This window comes from Eptatretus burgeri, chromosome 10 (genome assembly GCF_056783735.1).
Source record: "Eptatretus burgeri isolate ZD-2024b chromosome 10, Ebu_testis_v1, whole genome shotgun sequence".
NCBI classification, from domain to species: Eukaryota; Metazoa; Chordata; class Myxini; order Myxiniformes; family Myxinidae; genus Eptatretus; species Eptatretus burgeri.
In genome coordinates this window covers 56,354,441-56,377,395 of record NC_140970.1, presented here as the reverse complement: position 1 = coordinate 56,377,395, position 22,955 = coordinate 56,354,441, and the positions used below count along the sequence as shown (strand labels likewise).

At 43.6% G+C, this 22,955-nt stretch overlaps 1 protein-coding gene across 7 annotated transcripts in view; it reads right to left on the bottom strand.

Moving 5' to 3' along the window:
- LOC147018628 (nuclear pore complex protein Nup98-Nup96-like) overlaps positions 1–22,626 on the bottom strand; it is an 87,597-nt gene extending 64,971 nt beyond the window's left edge. For 3 of the 7 annotated variants that reach the window (XM_085898483.1, XM_085898487.1, XM_085898488.1), the window contains exons 1-4: positions 22,348–22,590; positions 7,763–7,876; positions 3,728–3,901; positions 879–1,003 (exon numbers count right to left, since the gene is read on the bottom strand). In XM_085898483.1, coding sequence (XP_085754609.1) covers positions 879–1,003; positions 3,728–3,901; positions 7,763–7,841 — 378 coding nt within the window. In that variant the 5' untranslated portion in view covers positions 7,842–7,876; positions 22,348–22,590. Of the gene's footprint in view, positions 1–13; positions 846–878; positions 1,004–3,727; positions 3,902–7,762; positions 7,877–9,651; positions 9,804–22,347 lie in introns of those variants that run through there. The other 4 variants (XM_085898485.1, XM_085898486.1, XM_085898489.1 and 1 more) reach the window with 4 other exon arrangements.
- Between the last annotated feature and the right edge of the window lie 329 nt (positions 22,627–22,955).

The following is a 22,955-nucleotide window of genomic DNA, read 5'->3' as shown; positions in this document are numbered from 1 at the left end:
GACTGGTACTTACGAAATTGTTAACTTGACCTCTGACCTTGTCTAATAAAAAGCTGTCTCCAGAGAAGGTAGCGACGCAAACCAGAAGTTTCTACGATGATTCTGTACCAAACCATCAAAAATCGAATGTTTGACCTCACTGTGACCTTGACCTTTGACCGATTTTGACCAAAATCTAATCAGCGCTCGCCATCACCGTCCTGAATCACGTGGTGTAATTTGACATTGGTAGCTTCTTCTGTTCTCGAGTTATCATGCCTACAAACAAACACACAACAAGCAGTCATAAACTGGTACTTACGAAATCGTCAACTTGACCTCTGACCTTGTCTAATAAAAAGCTGTCTTAAGAGAAGGTAGCAACGCAAACCAGAAGTTTCTACGATGATTCTGTACCAAACCATCAAAAATCGAATGTTTTGGATGTTTGACCTCACTGTGACCTTGACCTTTGACAGATTTTGACCAAAATCTAATCAGCGCTAGCCACCACCCTCCTGAATCACGTGGTGCAATTTGACATTGGTAGCTTCTTCCGTTCGAGTTATAACTGTTTTTTGGATGTTTGACCTCACTGTGACCTTGACCTTTGACCGATTTTGACCAAAATCTAATCAGCGCTAGCCATCACCCTCCTGAATCATGTGGTGTAATTTGACATTGGTAGCTTCTTCCGTTTGAGTTATCGTGCCTACAAACAAACACACAAACAGATGACGGAAGTCATCGATATACTTAGGAAATCTTTAGATTACGTAAGTAACAAACAAAGACAGAAAGAGGGTGAAAACAACCTCCTTCACCTTCATTGGTGGAGGTAAAAATCACAATTAAATTACCTCAATTATGCTAATACAATTATGGAAAAGAAGCCTTACATTGAACTTCACAGAAGTGCCAATGAGAGAGATTCCAAAAGGAGAGCCAAACAAACCACTCGAAGACTTCTGTGTGGAACCACGACCAAACATTCCACCAGAGCCGAGTGGTGTGGTCCCAAAACCTGCATGGCAAGGGTGAAAACGAAGTCACATGAGGCAAGTATCTATTTTACCTTCATTTTTATTTTTTTTCACCAGGTTAGGACAATATTTATAAACAATCGGCTGGAAAAAGCCAGAATTAAAGAAAATAAAGTAAATTTGTATTCTGGTGTTCACATAAAGGTGGGTCCAGGACTGCGAAAGCAGCTTCTTGGCAAGGGTTAAGCCGAGTGGTTTGCCATTGCCTTTGCAGCAGTAGTTAGCAAAAAATAAATAAAGAAAAAAAATAGAGGGGGTGAGAAAGAAACTCGTAGTATTATCGCATTTTTTGGCATACAAGTTGATGTGGAGTTAAGTTGAATTGGATAATTTACGCATTTTCTTTCCTTCATTCATAGAGAAGTCGATTTGGAATACAAGCAGCAAGATCATCTACGGTAGTCAGCAAAACTGTTAGTCAGACAGAACAATAAAAGGTGTCACAAAGCCTATGGTTACATCCAAGGTCATGAATATTGATGAGCCGTTTTGGGCATATTGTGATGGTTTTGAAAATGTACTCCAGGGGAGAGCATTCATGTTCACATAGAATACCTGAGAACAAGTTATTTCATTAGTTTGTGTGGTAGGTTGATCTTTGCCCCTTGTCTAAAGGTTGGAGGGGACATGCGTTGAGGTTTGTTTGTGTATTCCCGGTGTGAGGTCTTTCCCCCCTCCCCACCCCCTCTGCTACTTTCAATCTTTCTACTCAATCCACCATCGTCCGTTCCACCAATCCCCCCTCTGCCTTTCTCAATCAACCAATAATCCCCTTCACCAAACCTAAATTCAATAACCCCTCTTTCATCCCATCGGTCTTTCTTTCAACCCCGCATGTTTATTCTTGTCTTTCGGTGTGTCAGTCTTCCTCACCAATCGAATCCACTCATTCTTTTATTATTTACCACCAACCACGAATCTCTCACTGTAAACAATTAATCCTCAGGAACCAGCACTGAATTACTTTCCCACATTCTTCCTTCCGTGCACTTCCACATTCGTCATGTTGGACAACGCTTCTCAAATATGAAATAAAGTACTGCACAGCGTTTTTTTCCCATACGCAGTAAAGCACAACACATCTGGCATGCACAATACAGTGTGCACTGTAAAATGGAAAGTTTGCGCATTGAACGACCCCATGCTCCACGCTACGTTCTTTTCTTTCTCCTCAATTCTTCTTGTCTCTTCGACCTGGATTGAATGATGGCCACGTGTCATTTGTCTTGGTAAGTCCATCTCAGGGGAATATGTGTTCGGGTTCAGTCTGCTCTTCTGTGCCTCTTGCTTGTAAATAAAAGTGTTCGATCATTGCAAGCTGTGCGTGTAAATAAAGTTGTTGGTCTTTCAGATTTGTCTCGGTGGTCCTTTCCTTCATTGGTCTGACACATTGTACAAACATAGACAACAAGTTTTACCCCATTAATTGGCTCCAGGATTAGCCCGTACATACTTTTATGGTTTTCGCTCGGCCATACGTAAACAGGCAAATAGATAACGTACATACGGTGGTTACGTTCGGTGGATACGTGACCCCAATTGATCTCACCAATCCACCAGAAAGGTAACGCATTTGTGAAGAGCGAGAACCTTGCCAGGCTTGGTGGAGTCAATCAGTGCACGTAGTTTCACAACCCGATGGGAAGCGGACTTATCTGCATCATATCGGCCTACAAGGCCAAGCGTTCGGAAGAAATCCAAGTTCTTCCCCTCGTGGTAATCCCCGAACCCCGAGTCCTTAACAATATTATTTGAACTACTTTGTAGGACAACCCTTCAGATAGATTTGGAATGTAAATAGTTTTTGAACATGTGTGTTATCATATCTAAAATAAGTTGCATTTCTCACCGACACCATATTTTTCTGTGCACATAAATATTCCCACTATTTTCCTCAGCGAACTTAATAACTTCCAACTTGAGAACTGACGCGTATGACTTGCGGCGACTTTGGGGGAGGGATTTTGAGATGATGGATGGATCCATGATTAGGATTGAAAGGGATGGATCAAACACAATTGGTGAGTGCATGCTCATGATTGATTGGATAATTTTGCATGTATCAGTGAACAGATTAACGTTTAATTGCTCACCCAATCGGCAAACCTTCTGTACAATGATTTCTATAGAGTGTGTTTTAAATTAACAAATATCTCTCTTATAATACCAAGCTTGTACACTAAAAACTCGGCTCGCCGTCACACGATCCCTATGGAATTGCTGTGGCACTTAGCGGACATGCCGACAATGTTTGGGAAGTCTTGGCGCTCCATAGTACCAATTGCATATTGCACAATGCGTATTTTTGTCAATCCCCGTGTATGGTCTGTCGTCTGCTACCAGCAATGTTGTACTGCTATCCCGTGCATGTGCACGGGTATCGCTAGTACAATTTATTTCAGAAAATATCACACTTTGCAATTTTGTGTTTATAGTTGTACCACGGATAAGTCGATTCTGAGTCCAAGTTGAGGCCCGGACTTCCGGGGTGAAAAAAAAAGTATTGAGTTATATGGTGTGTACAAACTACGCAACCCGTACAACTTCCAATGGTTAGTTCACAACAGGCAATGATGGAGGCACAAAGAAAGTAGTATTTCCTATCATGACAACCTTCGACTTCACATTAAATGAAAAAGAGTTTTAAACTCATCCTTCAACTTACAAACCGATGCAAGTGGGAATGGCTCATGAACATGTCAAACCTCCAAAGCCGGTGCTTTGCACAAAAGCATTTGTTGCAGCGGGTTGACCACAAGAGAAGGGACCACCAGACATAGAGGATGCACCAAAGAGACTTCCAGAATTAGCTGTGCCAAAAACAATGGGCCCAGTGGTGGTGGATGGTTGGCCCAATGTTTTACTTCCAAAAAGTCCAGCTGTTACAGACATGGCAGGAAAAAATAAAAAAAATATACATAAAAAGGGAAATGACACAAAATAACTCAACAATGAATATTTACTCAGAATTCTTGGATAGGATTTATTTACATGTCGGTAAGCAGTGATTGTTAGTGCCCGACATCCCATCATATATCATATGTGCCTCACTCGTATGGTGTATTCCTCTTTTAAAACAGTAATATTGAAAGTCTGCATTTCTTTTTCGCTTTAGTCTTGTTTTGTACCACAGGCTTTCTCGATCATCTGCCCCACTCTATCCCCATTTGGTCAAACGTGCTCACTGCGTCCAACACACTCCTCGTTTTCAAACCTAAATCCAGGCAGATCATCAACAATCCTTCACCTCCTTTTTCTGTTTAAATGTTTTCCAGCTTCTGCGCCTTCTTTCATTCATTCAAGGTGTCGACAACCACAGATTTTAGTCAAATCCTTTATTTTATTCTCAGCTCTTGCACATCTGCATACCCTTCCCTTCCATCTATCAGGATTATGACCCCTACACCCAATCCTTTCCACCCTCCCAAAATGAAAATCTCTGTTATTCAGCTATTCTATGAGTTTAGACATGCGTATGCAAGAAACATAAAATAAAGAAAACAAATAAATAAATGCCAGTGGAACTTTCTGGACAGCAGTCATACATTTTCTTGAAAATACAGCATTACAGATTTGATTTTGTGTGGAATTAGATGAGTGAAAACGACTACACAGTACGTCATCCTTTCACATAAGACAGCTTCTTTAATTCTGTAAATGGTGTGGCTACATCTCAAGGTCTTTGTGGATCCGTGTCCAGGTGAACAAGCGATTAACCCATGCATGTAGCGCAAAGCGGGGTTAAGGAATTGGTCCACTCTGTCTGACAGACACCAGTTCATGCTTCAGGAACAACTTCATTTCAATATTAACATGAATCAGAACACAAACCTGCAATTTAGCCGTATTTTGGCAAATTATAAGGAATCTTGTCATGAGCACGAATGCCCACAGAGGAGTAAGGTAACTGTATTAGTCTGTCTGCCTGTCAAACAAAATCGAAAATCATTGCAAACGGGAAACATACCGTTTTGAGGAATGTCACAAATGACACAAACAACAGGCATGAAGAACTAATTAAATGTGTTAAATAAGATGGTGTAAAAAGACAGTGCATCAATGGCGATAAACTTCCGAAAAAGTTTTTAGTTTTTTATTTTTACAATTTAAATATATATATTTGAACAATGCAAAACACAAATCACCTTGTTCGCGATTCCAAAAACCTTCTGTATAGCAGTAATTGGGCAATATATTAAGCCATATTGACCAATCAAATTTCCCGCAAGCTCTGTGGGCAGTCGTGCTCGGAAATGCAGAGTTGAAAGGACTCTTTTTATTTTATTTTTTTTCCAATGTCCTTTTTCGCAAGATTGTGCAGAGTGAAGTGTTCAAGAAGTGGAGTTACCTCCACCAAGAAGAAGAAGGTGAAGGAGGTAACTCTTCGGGATGACATTCCAGGCACCCACCCAAAGGGACCGCCTCAGTTTAACCCAAGGAGACCGCCGTCTGGTGGACGACACCTCAGCACTACTCCGACACACACTCCCACAATCTGACCCGGGAAGGTTACCCCGTGGTTTCCCTCCTATCATCAAAGATTGGGGGTCCCGAAGGCTTAACCCCAATCCCATCATCCGGTGAGCTGCCCTGTGAAGAGAAGCTGCACAGGAGGTACTCCCACGGTGTGGGTTTTCAGATTTTTTTTGCGTTCTTGTGTTTTGCAGAAGGAAGAGTTTTACGGTGGCCGGAGTTCAAATCCTGCCACCAACCTCCTAATAAAAAGTAACCCAAATGCAAGAGGATGTCTGCCGACACAGTAGGGCACTAGATATGGATGGCTGTTGGCTCACAAGGAGCTCCTCCTCCCTTTGATAAATTGAGTAGATTTTGGTGAAGATCTGGACATGACAATTTATTAAGTGATTCTTCACCATTGAGAGAGGGTCAAGATTGATATATACAGTTTTATGGCATGATATTTCATAAAGTTGTGGACAGATTCAGACGAAACTTGGTGGATGAGTGAGGGTGGTGAAAAGCTGATTAGATTCTGGGAAAGGTCCGGATACAGATGGAAACACAAAATGTAAGCTTTTCAGCCTGGCGGAGGTATGCTCCCCACAGAGTGCCACTCTAATTATCCTCGCCAGAGGAAAGGGAATTGCATTTGGGTCTGTTTGTTTGTCTGTCTGTCTCCATCTCTGTCTGTGTGTGTGTCTGCCTGTTTGCCCGCACAGAACTTTAGTGTTTTTCTCCGCAACCGCTTGTCAGAGCGAGACAACGAATTATGTAGAATGTATTATTGATAATTATGATGTTGGAGGTCACATAGTGTGGCAGCCATGTTCAAAACAGGAAAAAAAACTTTGAACTTACATCTCTGAAACCACACCAAGGAAAAAAATTGAAACTTTGCACATGGAAAGTACTCCTCATGGGGAATGTGTGAATTTTTTTTAATGATGTCATAGGTGCTTTCGTTATGACATCCTAACTGCATATGCAGAACACTACATCTGATCAGTATGAAAAATTTGAGGGTCATCTTGGGATAAAATGGTCCACAGAAAAAAAAAAATTATGTCATCGGTCACGTGATACTGCAGCCATATTGGATTTACCCTAAAACCTATAAAATATTCTCAAGAATGGCTGGACATATTGAGGGGAAACTTCACACAAATGTTCCCCAAGCCTTGGGATATCCGTGTATTCACGAATAATTAACAAGTCACATGGTCTGGTAGCAATATTGGATTGAGTGAAAATATTTTGAAAAATTCTCTCTTGAAGCGCATAATCAATTGACATGAAACTTCACAATTATGATCTCATAGTGATGGGCAATATACATTTTCAAATTGAATCTCAACGGATGCATGGTCAGTCTCAAAGGAGCAATCTAAAGCAGCCAGGTTTATTTAATTTTTTTGAATCTGGGTTTTTTCTTATTTTATTTTTTTGAATAAGGTTCACTTGGCTGTGCCTGGATGGGTTTGAGGGTAGAGGAGTATCAGCTGAAATATGAATCCTATTCAGGTTCCTCCTGATGACTTCATCTTTTCTTTTTGCTTGTTTGGGTTCCTTCAGATTACTAGAATGCAGGACTGTACCTATTTAGTCTTCCATTTGATTTGAATTGAATTTATTTTCATCCCATTCTAAATTCAATCGAATAATAATAAATGTTACGAGTCAGGGTCAGGGTCAGGTGTCCAATCAAAGCAGGACGTCTTGGTACCCGGTCATCACTACAAGCATTTACAAGGTGGAGTTCGAGTTATTATGTCTCTTATTAATAACGTAACACCAGTATACAAATGCCACACAAAAGTCCTGGCAAGGGTCTGCAATCTGATTCCTCTTTCGTATTTCTTCTTGCGCAAGTCAACCCCCCTCCCTTCCCTCGCTCAACACTGTTTAGTAGTCTGCACATCTGCCACCCTTTGTCCTTTAGCTCTTCGATGAGCCTATAACCTTGTATCGAAAAAAAACAAACAAAAAAGGAGTTGGACAATGGACAACAGTGAAAATTTTTTTTTTTCTAAAAATCGCGAAATTGTTATAAAGCACGGCACGGATATTATCCTCAATGCAGGGTGATCACCTGACAAGGCCTATTGGCAGTGACTGCATCAAGGTCACCAAAGTTATTGGTTCCAAATGTTGAACTGAAAGTACTTCCTCAAAATTAGACACAACAAATGAACAGCTGAGATCAGAGAAGTGACAAAGAAATAAAAGAGGGGGAGGAGGATGAGGAAGATGATGGAATACTGCAATACATGTTTTCTTACTCTGTCCAAAAGCCGTTGTGCCAAAAACATTTGTTCCAAAAGTGCTCCCGGTTGCCCCAGAGGTTTTCTGTCCAAACATGTCAACCCTTGCTTGATATACCTCCTCCACACCAACTGCACACATACAGACAAATTATAAATAAAACAGAAAACACAATTGCTGCCCAAATCACCTTCAGAGTGAAATACTTTGGCCAAAAACATTCCCAAGCGGACCCCACAATGTGGGAATAAGTGGGGCCATTAATGTAGCAGGAATAGTAATAGTCAAACATGTACAAGTGATTTCAGCCTGCATTCCTCACATGATGAATCAGGGTTCAAATGGAAATGTTATCAGGAAAACGAAATTGTATATAAATTACAATTAAATACTGATAAAAAGTATTTCATTGGTGCTGAAATTTACAAAAAGGTGATCTCTCATGCCCATTCGAAATCTGCAGTAGAAATTCAACAACTTCAAACAACAACAACAAGTCTGAAGACGACGATGGTTCACGAGCGGTATTTGACGATGAAGATTGTTTCAGAAGTCAAGGATGAGACAATGTGATAATTTTTGACCAAGTTATAAAAATGATCAACATGATGTAGTACGGGTGACAGGTTATTAGCTGCAAAATGTTGAAAACCCGGTTTCGTTCAACAACTTTCAAAATTTGACCTTTGCATAACCTTTAAAAGGTCACAAAACAATGTTGTGGACATTAAAATAAGGAAACAGGATAGGTGCTATAGCTTATTGGAGTTAGTTCGTCGAAGGTCGAAAACCCGGTTCGATTCCCACAACTTTGAAAATCTGACCTTTGTGGCCTTTAAAGGTCAAAGGTCAAGGATTATGACCTTTGGTGCAAAACTTCCTCCGGAACATTCCAGGAACAATATAACGTCATATAGGCTATATGGCATTTCACACTCCTCGGATTATCCATACTTTGATGAAATCAGCGTAAAAACAAACTTGAAGGGAGCGCCACGGGCAAGGTGTTCGAGATAGAGAAAAATGGTTTCAAGACTTTAGGTGGGGAATGACCTCAAGATTATGCATAAAAAAATAATGTCATCCGAGTTCTCAAAGTTTGGGCGGTCGTATGATTTTTTTTATGTCAAAATTCGCAATTTTCTAAGTTTTTGACCTTGTGACGAAAATGAAAAATTGGACGACAAGTTTTAGATGATTCATTTTGCTATTCAAATACCGAAGAACCCATTCCATCGAGTCAATTCCCGAGGAGAACATAGATTTTTAATCCGACTACCCTAAAAATGGAATGTAAAATGTTTTGGATATTGAACAAATGAACAGATTTGGATATTGGGCCATCTCAAATTCAGCCGCTGATGGCGGTGGCAGCATTTTTCCACTGCCATCAAAAATTTTGAGATGGCCCAATATCCAAATCTGTTCATAATATTGTGACGTCCACGGGACTTGAACAGTCCCGCCAACGTAGAATGAGCCGAAACGATGGAGGCGGTTTATTTATTTATAACCCAAACATGGCGGTTCCAATCGTTCTACCGCAAACGGGACGAGGAAGGTGGCACGAGTCACTTTTCACTGAGTTTATGATGTTTATTTGTTTTTATTATTAACCAGAAATAACAAGACTCGGCAAGAAAAGGGATCCGGGGAGATTCGACGGGATGGTGTGGGATCGGGCGTGGGGAAAAACATAGACAATTCCAATGAATATACAATTCTCAAACCCTCTAAGGCGCCAAGTACACACACACACACACACACACACACACACACACACACACACACACACACACACACACACACACACACACACACACACACACACACACACACACACACACACACACACACACACACACACACACACACACACACACACACACACACACAACGTAGCTACTTCTGGTGGTCAGGCTGGACCGTGGTGTGGACGCAACTGTCCCTGGATCAGCGTCGGACGAGCTGGCCTTGCGCTCGACAGGAGGGGCAGGAGAAACCGTGGTGCTGTCGACCTCCTGGTCCTGGCCCAAGTCCGCTCACAACCGCCAGGGAACCAGTTCTGGCGCCAAATTGCGAGCAGGAGAGGGAGGCAGGTCCGCCCGCCGTTCGACCCCGTACTCCGAGCCAGCAGAACCCCAGAGCCAACCAAGGTGAGGCACGAGGCTCAGCAAGGCTCGAAGACACGATGAAGAACACAATCGAATCAGCACAACAACAAGTACGCTTCCCGCGCAACAGCCTCCACACCAAAAAAACACGATCTTTTTGTCCCGATCTTCTTCCTCTTCCTTTTCGACCCCGAACAGAACCTTTTTATCCTCCCCCCCTCGTCACTTCCAATCGAGCCGTTTTATTGGCCCACCCCTGTCGCCTTCCGCCAATCGTGATCATGGGGCGGAGCCATCCGCAGCCCTGTCCTGTGACGTCACGGCCAGCCTCCAGGGACTACTAAAAGGGGTTTACGCAGACACACTTACCCTATCCCGTGTCCATTATCATTTCCCCCTTGAAGAAATGAACATTTACTAGACAACTTATCACCACTGAATTGCTACTGATTACATCGAGATCCTGGTAAACTCGAACAGCATGGCATACCTAATTAAACATCCTAATTACCGTTTGAATGCATACCCCCTCCCCCTCAAACGTAACAATATGATAGGCTACTAGTGTGCCAAATTTGGTGCGTTCCTCACAAAATGCACAATTGTTATGTTATATTTAGCTAAGTTGCCCCACTAAAAGGAAATAGCCACATATTTTATTCAAAAGGTTTTTTTTAGCAATATGAAATAAGTTAATTTTAAAGCGGATGTGTGAATTTGATGGGTGAGGTTGGTTGGATGAGCGAGTTGGATTGTTCAGATTGGTAGGATGAGCGAGTTTGACGTGTGAGATTAGTTGAATGAACGACCATCAGGGGAGGTGGTGATTCTGAGGGATGGTGTGTGTGTGTGTGTGTGTGTGTGTGTGTGTGTGTGTGTGTGTGTGTGTGTGTGTGTGTGTGTGTGTGTGTGTGTGTGTGTGTGTGTGTGTGTGTGTGTGTGTGTGTGTGTGTGTGTGTGTGTGTGTGTGTGTGTGTGTGTGTGTGTGTGTGTGTGTGTGTGTGTGTGTGTGTGTGTGTGTGGGGTATGGTCGTTGTGCCTTTAGTAGGTGGTAGTGGGGGATGGGGGTGGTTGTGGACCAGGATTGGACCAACCTCATGCCAGTCAAACTCACTCATCCAACCAATCTCACCCAACAACTTCATTCATCCAACAAATCTCACACAAACTCACTCATCCAACCAATGTCACACATCAAACCAATCTCACCCATCAACTTGACTCATCCAACCAAAGTCACCCATCCAAACAAACTCGTCTGACTACAGAGAGAAAGAGAGAAAGAGAGAAAGAGAGAGAGAAAGAGAGAGAAAGAGAGAGAAAGAGAGAGAAAGAGAGAGAGAAAGAGAGAGAAAGAGAGAGAGAGAGAAAGAGAGAGAAAGAGAGAGAAAGAGAGAGAAAGAGAGAGAAAGAGAGAGAAAGAGAGAGAAAGAGAGAGAGAGAGAGAGAAAGAGAATCAGGTACTACTACTGATTGTGTCAAAACTCACCTGGCAACCACTGACCCAACGAAGCATGTCACGCCGAATCATTACGGAAATTTTTTTTTTTTTCAAAAAAATTAAAATATAATTTTGAGACGAGAATCATGGGAATCATGCGTAATTTCGGTCGATTTTTTTTTTTTTACGAGAAACTACTTTAAAACTACTAAAGTTAGTGTATACTAGTACGTGCCCGTAAAAATAAATAAATAAAATATTCAAACCGCGAGCAACAAACAGCCACACAGGCAGTTTCTGCACTCTCGCGTGCCCGTCCGTGCGTGGCCCAGAAGTTCGCATATTATTCGCAATTTAGTTTTAATGCCCAAATATTCAATTGGCGCCAACGTATTTTGCCTTTTCGCAATGTCATTGCAAGGAAAAACAGAAGAGATAGAGAGAGAAAGGGATAGAAAGAAAAAGGGATAGAGAGAAAAAGGGATAGAAAGAAAAAGGGATAGAAAGAAAAAGGGATAGAAAGAAAAAGGGATAGAAAGAAAAAGGGATAGAAAGAAAAAGGGATAGAAAGAAAAAGGGATAGAAAGAAAAAGGGATAGAGAAAAAGGGATAGAGAGAAAAAGGGATAGAGAGAAAAAGGGATAGAGAGAAAAAGGGATAGAGAGAAAAAGGGATAGAGAGAAAAAGGGATAGAGAGAAAAAGGGATAGAGAGAAAAAGGGATAGAGAGAAAAAGGGATAGAGAGAAAAAGGGATAGAGAGAAAAAGGGATAGAGAGAAAAAGGGATAGAGAGAAAAAGGGATAGAGAGAAAAAGGGATAGAGAGAAAAAGGGATAGAGAGAAAAAGGGATAGAGAGAAAAAGGGATAGAGAGAAAAAGGGATAGAGAGAAAAAGGGATAGAGAGAAAAAGGGATAGAGAGAAAAAGGGATAGAGAGAAAAAGGGATAGACAGAAAAGGGAGAGAGAGAAAAAGGGAGAGAGAGAAAAAGGGATAGAGAGAAAAAGGGATAGAGAGAAAAAGGGATAGAGAGAAAAAGGGAAAGAGAGAAAAAGGGATAGAGAGAAAAAGGGATAGAGAGAAAAAGGGATAGAGAGAAAAAGGGATAGAGAGAAAAAGGGATAGAGAGAAAAAGGGATAGAGTGAAATAGGGATAGAGAAAAAGGGATAGAGAGAAAAAGGGATAGAGAGAAAAAGGGATAGAGAAAAAGGGATAGAGAGAAAAGGGATAGAGAGAGAAAGGGATAGAGAGAAAAAGGGATAGAGAGAAAAAGGGATAGAGAGAGAAAGGGATAGAGAGAGAAAGGGATAGAGAGAGAAAGGGATAGAGAGAGAAAGGGATAGAGAGAGAAAGGGATAGAGAGAGAAAGGGATAGAGAGAGAAAGGGATAGAGAGAGAAAGGGATAGAGAGAGAAAGGGATAGAGAGAGAAAGGGATAGAGAGAGAAAGGGATAGAGAGAGAAAGGGATAGAGAGAAAGGGATAGAGAGAGAAAGGGATAGAGAGAGAAAGGGATAGAGAGAGAAAGGGATAGAGAGAGAAAGGGATAGAGAGAGAAAGGGATAGAGAGAGAAAGGGATAGAGAGAGAAAGGGATAGAGAGAGAAAGGGATAGAGAGAGAAAGGGATAGAGAGAGAAAGGGATAGAGAGAGAAAGGGATAGAGAGAGAAAGGGATAGAGAGAGAAAGGGATAGAGAGAGAAAGGGATAGAGAGAGAAAGGGATAGAGAGAGAAAGGGATAGAGAGAGAAAGGGATAGAGAGAGAAAGGGATAGAGAGAGAAAGGGATAGAGAGAGAAAGGGATAGAGAGAGAAAGGGATAGAGAGAGAAAGGGATAGAGAGAGAAAGGGATAGAGAGAGAAAGGGATAGAGAGAGAAAGGGATAGAGAGAGAAAGGGATAGAGAGAGAAAGGGATAGAGAGAGAAAGGGATAGAGAGAGAAAGGGATAGAGAGAGAAAGGGATAGAGAGAGAAAGGGATAGAGAGAGAAAGGGATAGAGAGAGAAAGGGATAGAGAGAGAAAGGGATAGAGAGAGAAAGGGATAGAGAGAGAAAGGGATAGAGAGAGAAAGGGATAGAGAGAGAAAGGGATAGAGAGAAAGGGATAGAGAGAGAAAGGGATAGAGAGAGAAAGGGATAGAGAGAGAAAGGGATAGAGAGAGAAAGGGATAGAGAGAGAAAGGGATAGAGAGAGAAAGGGATAGAGAGAGAAAGGGATAGAGAGAGAAAGGGATAGAGAGAGAAAGGGATAGAGAGAGAAAGGGATAGAGAGAGAAAGGGATAGAGAGAGAAAGGGATAGAGAGAGAAAGGGATAGAGAGAGAAAGGGATAGAGAGAGAAAGGGATAGAGAGAGAAAGGGATAGAGAGAGAAAGGGATAGAGAGAGAAAGGGATAGAGAGAGAAAGGGATAGAGAGAGAAAGGGATAGAGAGAGAAAGGGATAGAGAGAGAAAGGGATAGAGAGAGAAAGGGATAGAGAGAGAAAGGGATAGAGAGAGAAAGGGATAGAGAGAGAAAGGGATAGAGAGAGAAAGGGATAGAGAGAGAAAGGGATAGAGAGAGAAAGGGATAGAGAGAGAAAGGGATAGAGAGAGAAAGGGATAGAGAGAGAAAGGGATAGAGAGAGAAAGGGATAGAGAGAGAAAGGGATAGAGAGAGAAAGGGATAGAGAGAGAAAGGGATAGAGAGAGAAAGGGATAGAGAGAGAAAGGGATAGAGAGAGAAAGGGATAGAGAGAGAAAGGGATAGAGAGAGAAAGGGATAGAGAGAGAAAGGGATAGAGAGAGAAAGGCATAGAGAGAGAAAGGGATAGAGAGAGAAAGGGATAGAGAGAGAAAGCGATAGAGAGAGAAAGGGATAGAGAGAGAAAGGGATAGAGAGAGAAAGGGATAGAGAGAGAAAGGGATAGAGAGAGAAAGGGATAGAGACAAAAAGGGATAGAGAGAAAAAGGGATAGAGAGAAAAAGGGATAGAGAGAAAAAGGGATAGAGAGAAAAAGGGATAGAGAGAAAAAGGGATAGAGAGAAAAAGGGATAGAGAGAAAAAGGGATAGAGAGAAAAAGGGATAGAGAGAAAAAGGGATAGAGAGAAAAAGGGATAGAGAGAAAAAGGGATAGAGAGAAAAAGGGATAGAGAGAAAAAGGGATAGAGAGAAAAAGGGATAGAGAGAAAAAGGGATAGAGAGAAAAAGGGATAGAGAGAAAAAGGGATAGAGAGAAAAAGGGATAGAGAGAAAAAGGGATAGAGAGAAAAAGGGATAGAGAGAAAAAGGGATAGAGAGAAAAAGGGATAGAGAGAAAAAGGGATAGAGAGAAAAAGGGATAGAGAGAAAAAGGGATAGAGAGAAAAAGGGATAGAGAGAAAAAGGGATAGAGAGAAAAAGGGATAGAGAGAAAAAGGGATAGAGAGAAAAAGGGATAGAGAGAAAAAAGGGATAGAGAGAAAAAAGGGATAGAGAGAAAAAAGGGATAGAGAGAAAAAGGGATAGAGAGAAAAAGGGATAGAGAGAAAAAGGGATAGAGAGAAAAAGGGATAGAGAGAAAAAGGGATAGAGAGAAAAAGGGATAGAGAGAAAAAGGGATAGAGAGAAAAAGGGATAGAGAGAAAAAGGGATAGAGAGAAAAAGGGATAGAGAGAAAAAGGGATAGAGAGAAAAAGGGATAGAGAGAAAAAGGGATAGAGAGAAAAAGGGATAGAGAGAAAAAGGGATAGAGAGAGAAAGGGATAGAGAGAGAAAGGGATAGAGAGAGAAAGGGATAGAGAGAGAAAGGGATAGAGAGAGAAAGGGATAGAGAGAGAAAGGGATAGAGAGAAAAAGGGATAGAGAGAGAAAGGGATAGAGAGAAAAGGGATAGAGAGAGAAAAGGGATAGAGAGAGAAAAGGGATAGAGAGAGAAAAGGGATAGAGAGAGAAAAGGGATAGAGAGAGAAAAGGGATAGAGAGAGAAAAGGGATAGAGAGAAAAAAGGGATAGAGAGAAAAAAGGGATAGAGAGAAAAAAGGGATAGAGAGAAAAAAGGGATAGAGAGAAAAAAGGGATAGAGAGAAAAAAGGGATAGAGAGAAAAAAGGGATAGAGAGAAAAAAGGGATAGAGAGAAAAAAGGGATAGAGAGAAAAAAGGGATAGAGAGAAAAAAGGGATAGAGAGAAAAAAGGGATAGAGAGAAAAAAGGGATAGAGAGAAAAAAGGGATAGAGAGAAAAAAGGGATAGAGAGAAAAAAGGGATAGAAAGAAAAAGGGACAGAAAGAAAAAGGGACAGAGAGAGACAGAGACAGAGAGACAGAGAGACAGAGAGACAGAGAGACAGAGAGACAGAGAGACAGAGAGACAGAGAGACAGAGAGACAGAGAGACAGAGAGACAGAGAGACAGAGAGACAGAGAGACAGAGAGACAGAGAGACAGAGACAGAGACAGAGACAGAGACAGAGAGAGCCGAGAGAGAGAGAGAGAGAGAGAGAGAGAGAGAGAGAGAGAGAGAGAGAGAGAGAGAGAGAGAGAGAGAGAGAGAGAGAGAGAGAGAGAGAGAGAAAATTACTTCCTGGTTCAGAGCACACCAGCTCACTCTGATGTTACCGAAATTTATGCACCGTCGAATATGAAAACGATCATAACTTGGGGCATAGTGTTTATCGATAAATGCGCAAAAGAAATCAAGAAATTATTAGAATACACGAAGTCATCACTCTCCGGAAGCCCGTACGTTGTAACCTGTAATGGGGAACGCGACTGAGCTTCCCTTCCCCATCGGCCATGCCCATGCAACAAGGTGTCTTGTCATTGGTTTGGTAAATAAATGGCCATAACTTGGGAGGCACTTGTCAGATTAATATCAAACCTTGAAAAGGCACATCCTCAGGTTCCCAGCAATATACCTGGCAAGTTTCAATTAGATCGGACCAGTGGTTGTCGAGAAACAGCGGTCACACACACACACACACACACACACACACACACACACACACACACACACACACACACACACACACACACACACACACACACACACACACACACACACACACACACACACACACACACACACACACACACCTGGAATTATAGACAGATAAGCTTGTACGAAATTACGCATGATTCCCGTAATCAAAAAATACAAAATGGCGGCAGTCTCAACGAAGGTTGAATTCTGTGCTAAAATCACCCAGAATTCGTCAAAAACTGGTAAAAAAAAAACAAAAAAAAAACACTAAAACATGGATTAGCCACAGCGGCTAATGGGTGGTTTAAAATATTAGCCACAGGTAAGGGGGATTCGCCCTGTGGCGACGTGGCAGCGCACACCCAGTTATATATACATATTTATATTTATCGATGGGATTAAATATTGAAGGTATTTCGATGAAAATACAATAAATATATTGTTGCGGATTCGCGCCCGCCGGCGTGCGAGCGGCCACGTAACTCGAATCGCGGCACGTCGCCCACAGGACGGACAATCCCGTCGTGACCCTCTCGGACTAACGCCGGGAACTAGCCACGGGTGGGCCTTTCGGCCTCACCACGATCGTGCCAATCGGCCCCCCGCGTGGGATAGGGTTGCCCACCAAATTCGACCTACCTAAGTACCCACACGGAGGGTAGACCGGGCGATCGCACCTCGCCGCAGGTCGACTTCGGACACGGGCCACTTTAAGCGACGGTTCGATTAATTATTGGGCGTATTTAGCCCACGACCAACCCTTTACGTGAAGTAAGATGGAGATTCAATAAAGGAAAAGACGAAGCGAAACGGGAAAAACAGTTCAACATAAAGCACATTTATTCCGCGGCAAACGGAAAGCACACATATACAATTATACACCAAAAGCAAATGTAAAAGTAGAAGAAGCACAACAATTCTGCACAAAAAGCAAATGTAACAATGCAGATCTACTACCGACTACCGAGCACACGGCAACACTTATACAGTTTTACTTCACAGATGGCGCCGACAACACATATACTCAAAGCAAAAGAAAAAGGGACCACCCTCAACGATGAGGGGGGCAGACGGGCCTGGGGCCGAGACCGCGTCGAGCCTACCCGTCTGGTGATGAGCCGCAAAATGGCGGTGGCACCCCGACTCCGCCCACCCCGACTCCGCGGGCCTCGCTGGCACTGCCTGGAATGGGGTGGGAACGGGGCCCCCTTCTCACACTATCTCAGCGTGGGGGGAAACAGGAGGGGGTTGTTGATGCTCGGGGGAATGAGGATATCTCGCTGGCTTGGGTCCCGCGACGAGCGACTCCACCGCGACCTCGGTCGCGTTACCGGCCTCCCCTCTCCGCAGCTCCCCGACTCTGACACGAGCGCCCTCTCGACTGCCTTCGCCGCCGCCACAACTCTCCACTCTTCTCAACTCCGTCCAACTGCGATTCAGAAACTCTTTTTCTCTCCCGATTCAGAAACTCCCTCAACAACTGCCTTTTCGGCGAGCGAACGCGGCCCTTTATGGCCCCCGGGGCTTCGCTCCTTCACCTTCGACCCTTCACCTCTGGCTGGCTCCCCATTGGACAGAGGAAAAGTGGGCGTGAATGATTCTTGATCCGATTTCTCAGAAAGGCTGGTGTTTTTGCACCCGCTGCTTGGTGCGCGCCCTGTACGAGTCCAGGATCGGTGCCCACAAGCGGCGCGGGAATGGCGGTGATGCGATGGTTGCCAGAGCGAGATGTGACGGCAAGGGTCGTGGCTGTTGTTGTGAAGCGGCGTTGCGGTTGGTGGTTGTTGTGTGATGGCTGTTGAGACGTGGTTGGTGGTAGTAGTAATGGTAGTAATGGCGGCTGGTCCAAAATAAAGATAGTAAAAGAAAAACGGCTATCTAAAAGGGTCGCAGCCCGAATGAATGACATTTATTCCCTCAAAACAACGGGTTTGGGCCTAACTACACATATACTTACAGAGATATCTCACCTACGGGACCTGAATGGTGGTTTGCGAATTTCGTCAACCACAACAATATATTATTTATAAAATACATTATAAATCAGCATTAATATAATTTATTGGTGGTTGCGAAGATATGCAGTGCAGCATGTTAAAAATCGGTTGTTAATGACAGTTTGAATATTTGCATGAGGCCAAAAAAAAAAATAAACCAATGTCACCCCGAGGGTGACCAGTATCTTGCCAAAATGTGAACATGAGTGACTTATCTATTCGATTAAAGTTACTCAAAAAATAAGGGTTTCGTCGACCTTGATGCTTGACCTTTTTGTGACCTTGACCTTTATATTTTCGTACGGTTAATGGTATCTCTCCAGGACCGTTGTACATGAAATATCAAGGGATTTTGATGAGAACTGAGGAAATAAAATGTTCATGAAAAATCCGTTTTTTCGTCATGATGTCATCAAGTCAAACTTTTGACAGATCTGGAAAGCACTTATCAAGCGCTTTCATATGAGGTATTACTCGATATGGTATCTAATATTTCAAAATTTGATCTTGGGGTCAAAAACTTTCGACCTCCAGCGCTAACCATGAAGGTCAAGGCCGATCACCACCAAAAATTAATCAGCTGAGCGCCAGACCATGAACTATATTCCCATGAAGTTTGAAGACTATCCGATCAAAAAAACAAGGGTTTCATCGACTCCCGTGATTTGCGACAAAGTGACTTTGAAAATTTTATGCGCTTAAAGGGACCTCTATAGGACTCTGATATGCGAAGTTACAAAAATTTCCAATGATAACTGCTCTGCAGAGTGATCGATAGGTGATTACAGACAAACAAACAAACAAAAAAAAATACAAGCTGACTAACATATCTTGCAAAAACTTCGTTTTGGCAAGATAAAAACATGTTTCCTATTGCATGGCCAAAAAAAATTGGGTAGGTCAGTGGGGAATTTTTTTTTTTGACAATTTTTTTTGCAATGAATACATTCATATAACTCCATTAAAAATGTTTATTTTCCTTGGTGGTAGTGTGGTGGTAGTGGTGGTGGTGGTGGTGGTGCACTCGACTTGCTAAAATGCACTTTTATTCTGTCTTGAATTTCTCCACATATTTAACAGTGCATGCATGCTGAAAATATGCATTGTTTATTAATATATATATATATATATATATATATATATATATATATATATATATATATATATATATATATATATATATATATATATATATATATATATATATATAGTTTAACAGCAAGTCTAGTGCATTTTTGCAAGTCTATTGCACCACCACTACCACCACCACCACAATAGGTGAAACTAACCGTGAAAAGACCGATCCACAAAGCAGTCCTCGTGCGCGTTTGACTCGGGCGCCGCCATTTTGAAACTCTCACTGACGTAATACGTGGGATTCAAAATGGCGGCGCCAGAGTCCAAATTGTCAACAAAAATCGTAGGGTCGCATATAAAAGCAATGGGTTGGTAGGAAACCGGAAATAAACTCCTTTTTTGTTTGGCCTGACAGTTTGAGTCTATGCTTCGATGGATGTGCTGTGTAATGGGCATGCCGACAAGATAAAGTGTTTATCGCATAATATATGATCATAAAATGGAATAGGCAAAGCCGAGAAGCGAACGTAGAATTCTTCTTACATTCGCTTCTGACTTTACATATAACTTGTTCACAACTGTATACTTGCCAACTATACCGTGGTACGTGTAAGCCCCGCACAGCTGATGATTTTGACGCAATTTCCGGTTACTTCGGCCTCGATTCGGGATCAGCGAACAAATAATGTAAATCACAATTAAAAAATATTTTTTGATGATGCGGGAGATATCTTTATTAAAATTAACTTTGGGGGAAAAATAATTGAAAAAATAAACTATCACTTCTGGTCAAGAATAAAAGAAATTAAAAGTTCCGGAAAGAGTTTCAAAATCACTCCCGGTAATGTTAAATACTAAATAAACACTTCCTGTCATGAAAAAAAAAAAAATCACTTTCGGAAGTATAAAATTAACTTTCGGGAAAAAAAATTTGAATAAATAAATAAACACTTCCGGTCATAATCTCCCGGCATGCATCATTCCCCATGACAAAAACCGGAAACAAAAAAAAAACCAGAAGCAAAAAAAAAAAAACGGAGGCAAAATGGTCATCGCCAACGACACAGATTCACAATTACCAGGGTATTGTGTTGTTTTTGTTGTTTCCTATTCTCTCATGTGCACGCGTAAAGTAATATTCACAAGATAAAAATAAAACCCAATCGTGTTTATAGCGAACGAAGTGAGCTTAATACTTAACGTGTGCATGTGAGAGAATAGGAAACAACACAATAGCCCTGGCTATTTGAAATCCGTGTCGTTAGCTATGACCTTTTGCTTCCGGATGTTGTTAAACGCTGTGCAGTTACATCTACACTGTACAGTACACGGCGCACCGACACCGCACAGTACCGTACACGGCGCACCGACACCGCACAGTACCGTACACGGCGCATCGACACCGCACAGTACCGTACACGGCGCATCGACACCGCACAGTACCGTACACGGCGCATCGACACCGCACAGTACCGTACACGGCGCATCGACACCGCACAGTACCGTACACGGCGCATCGACACCGCACAGTACCGTACACGGCGCATCGACACCGCACAGTACCGTACACGGCGCATCGACACCGCACAGTACCGTACACGGCGCATCGACACCGCACAGTACCGTACACGGCGCATCGACACCGCACAGTACCGTACACGGCGCATCGACACCGCACAGTACCGTACACGGCGCATCGACACCGCACAGTACCAGACACGGCGCATCGACACCGCACAGTACCGTACATCGGCGCATCGACACCGCACAGTACCGTACACGGCGCATCGACACCGCACAGTACCGTGACACGGCGCATCGACACCGCACAGTACCGTACATCGGCGCGATCGACACCGCACAGTACCGTACACGGCGATCGACACCGCGACAGTACCGTACACGGCGCATCGACACCGCACAGTACCGTACACGGCGCATCGACACCGCACAGTACCGTACACGGCGCATCGACACCGCGACAGTACCAGACACGGCGCATCGACGCCGCACAGTACCGTACATCGGCGCATCGACGCCGCACAGTACCGTACATCGGCGCATCGACGCCGCGACAGTACCGCAGACATCGGCGCATCGACGCCGCACAGTACCGTACACGGCGCATCGACGCCGCACAGTACCGTACACGGCGCATCGACGCCGCACAGTACCGTACACGGCGCATCGACACCGCACAGTACCGTACACGGCGCATCGACACCGCACAGTACCGTACACGGCGCATCGACACCGCACAGTACCGTACACGGCGCATCGACACCGCACAGTACCGTACACGGCGCATCGACACCGCACAGTACCGTACACGGCGCATCGACACCGCACAGTACCGTACACGGCGCATCGACACCGCACAGTACCGTACACGGCGCATCGACACCGCACAGTACCGTACACGGCGCAGCCACACCGCACAGCACAGCACTGTACACGGCGCATCGACACCGCACAGCACTGTACACGGCGCAGCCACACCGCACAGCACTGTACACGGCGCAGCCACACCGTACAGCACTGTACACGGCGCAGCCACACCGTACAGCACTGTACACGGCGCAGCCACACCGTACAGCACTGTACACGGCGCAGCCACACCGTACAGCACTGTACACGGCGCAGCCACACCGTACAGCACTGTACACGGCGCAGCCACACCGTACAGCACTGTACACGGCGCAGCCACACCGTACAGCACTGTACACGGCGCAGCCACACCGTACAGCACTGTACACGGCGCAGCCACACCGTACAGCACTGTACACGGCGCAGCCACACCGTACAGCACTGTACACGGCGCAGCCACACCGTACAGCACTGTACACGGCGCAGCCACACCGTACAGCACTGTACACGGCGCAGCCACACCGTACAGCACTGTACACGGCGCAGCCACACTGTACACGGCGCAGCCACACTGTACACGGATCTCAGGTAATAAGACCGCTCAGTTCAAAGGTCCACGCAGATTAATTATCAAGCAAAAACAACCAACCATCGCTACATTTCCCCACCTTGAAGGACTCTTCTCCAAAGTTTCAAACACCAGGAGCACCGGCCGGCGCTCAAAAGGTGTGGGAAAATCGAAGCCGCACTCACAACATGAAAGAATAAATAAAAAAAAATAAAAAGGTAAGCGCGTCCTCACCAAGCCGATGGTAAACAAAGATCACGTGACAGGACCGATGACGAAACGAATAAATTTAGTGACGAGCGCAGAAGGCCGGGAGTTTGAGCAAGATTGGCTCTGTGACAAAGATGGGCGTGACTAAAAATTTCCTCACTCCAATTTGATTACGTCATCGCTTGCTGATATCTCCGCGACTGATATAACGTTATAAATGAATTTTTCACACCGAATGGCACCACCCACCTGCGCCGTTTCTTCAACCGACTAAGGTGTATATTTGAGGCGGTGTATAGGCGGTGGCGGTGTTCCACGAAAATACACAATACTGTATATAAACAAAAAAAAGTCTTAAAAAGACTTCTGTCCACACAGTTGCATATATCGCCTCAGCAGAGCTGCAGCCTTCTTCATAGTCATCATCTTCGGATTGTCATCGCGGATAAGTGAGTGCTACGGGCTCATTGGTCCTCAGAGTGGAAATCCCGTACTACT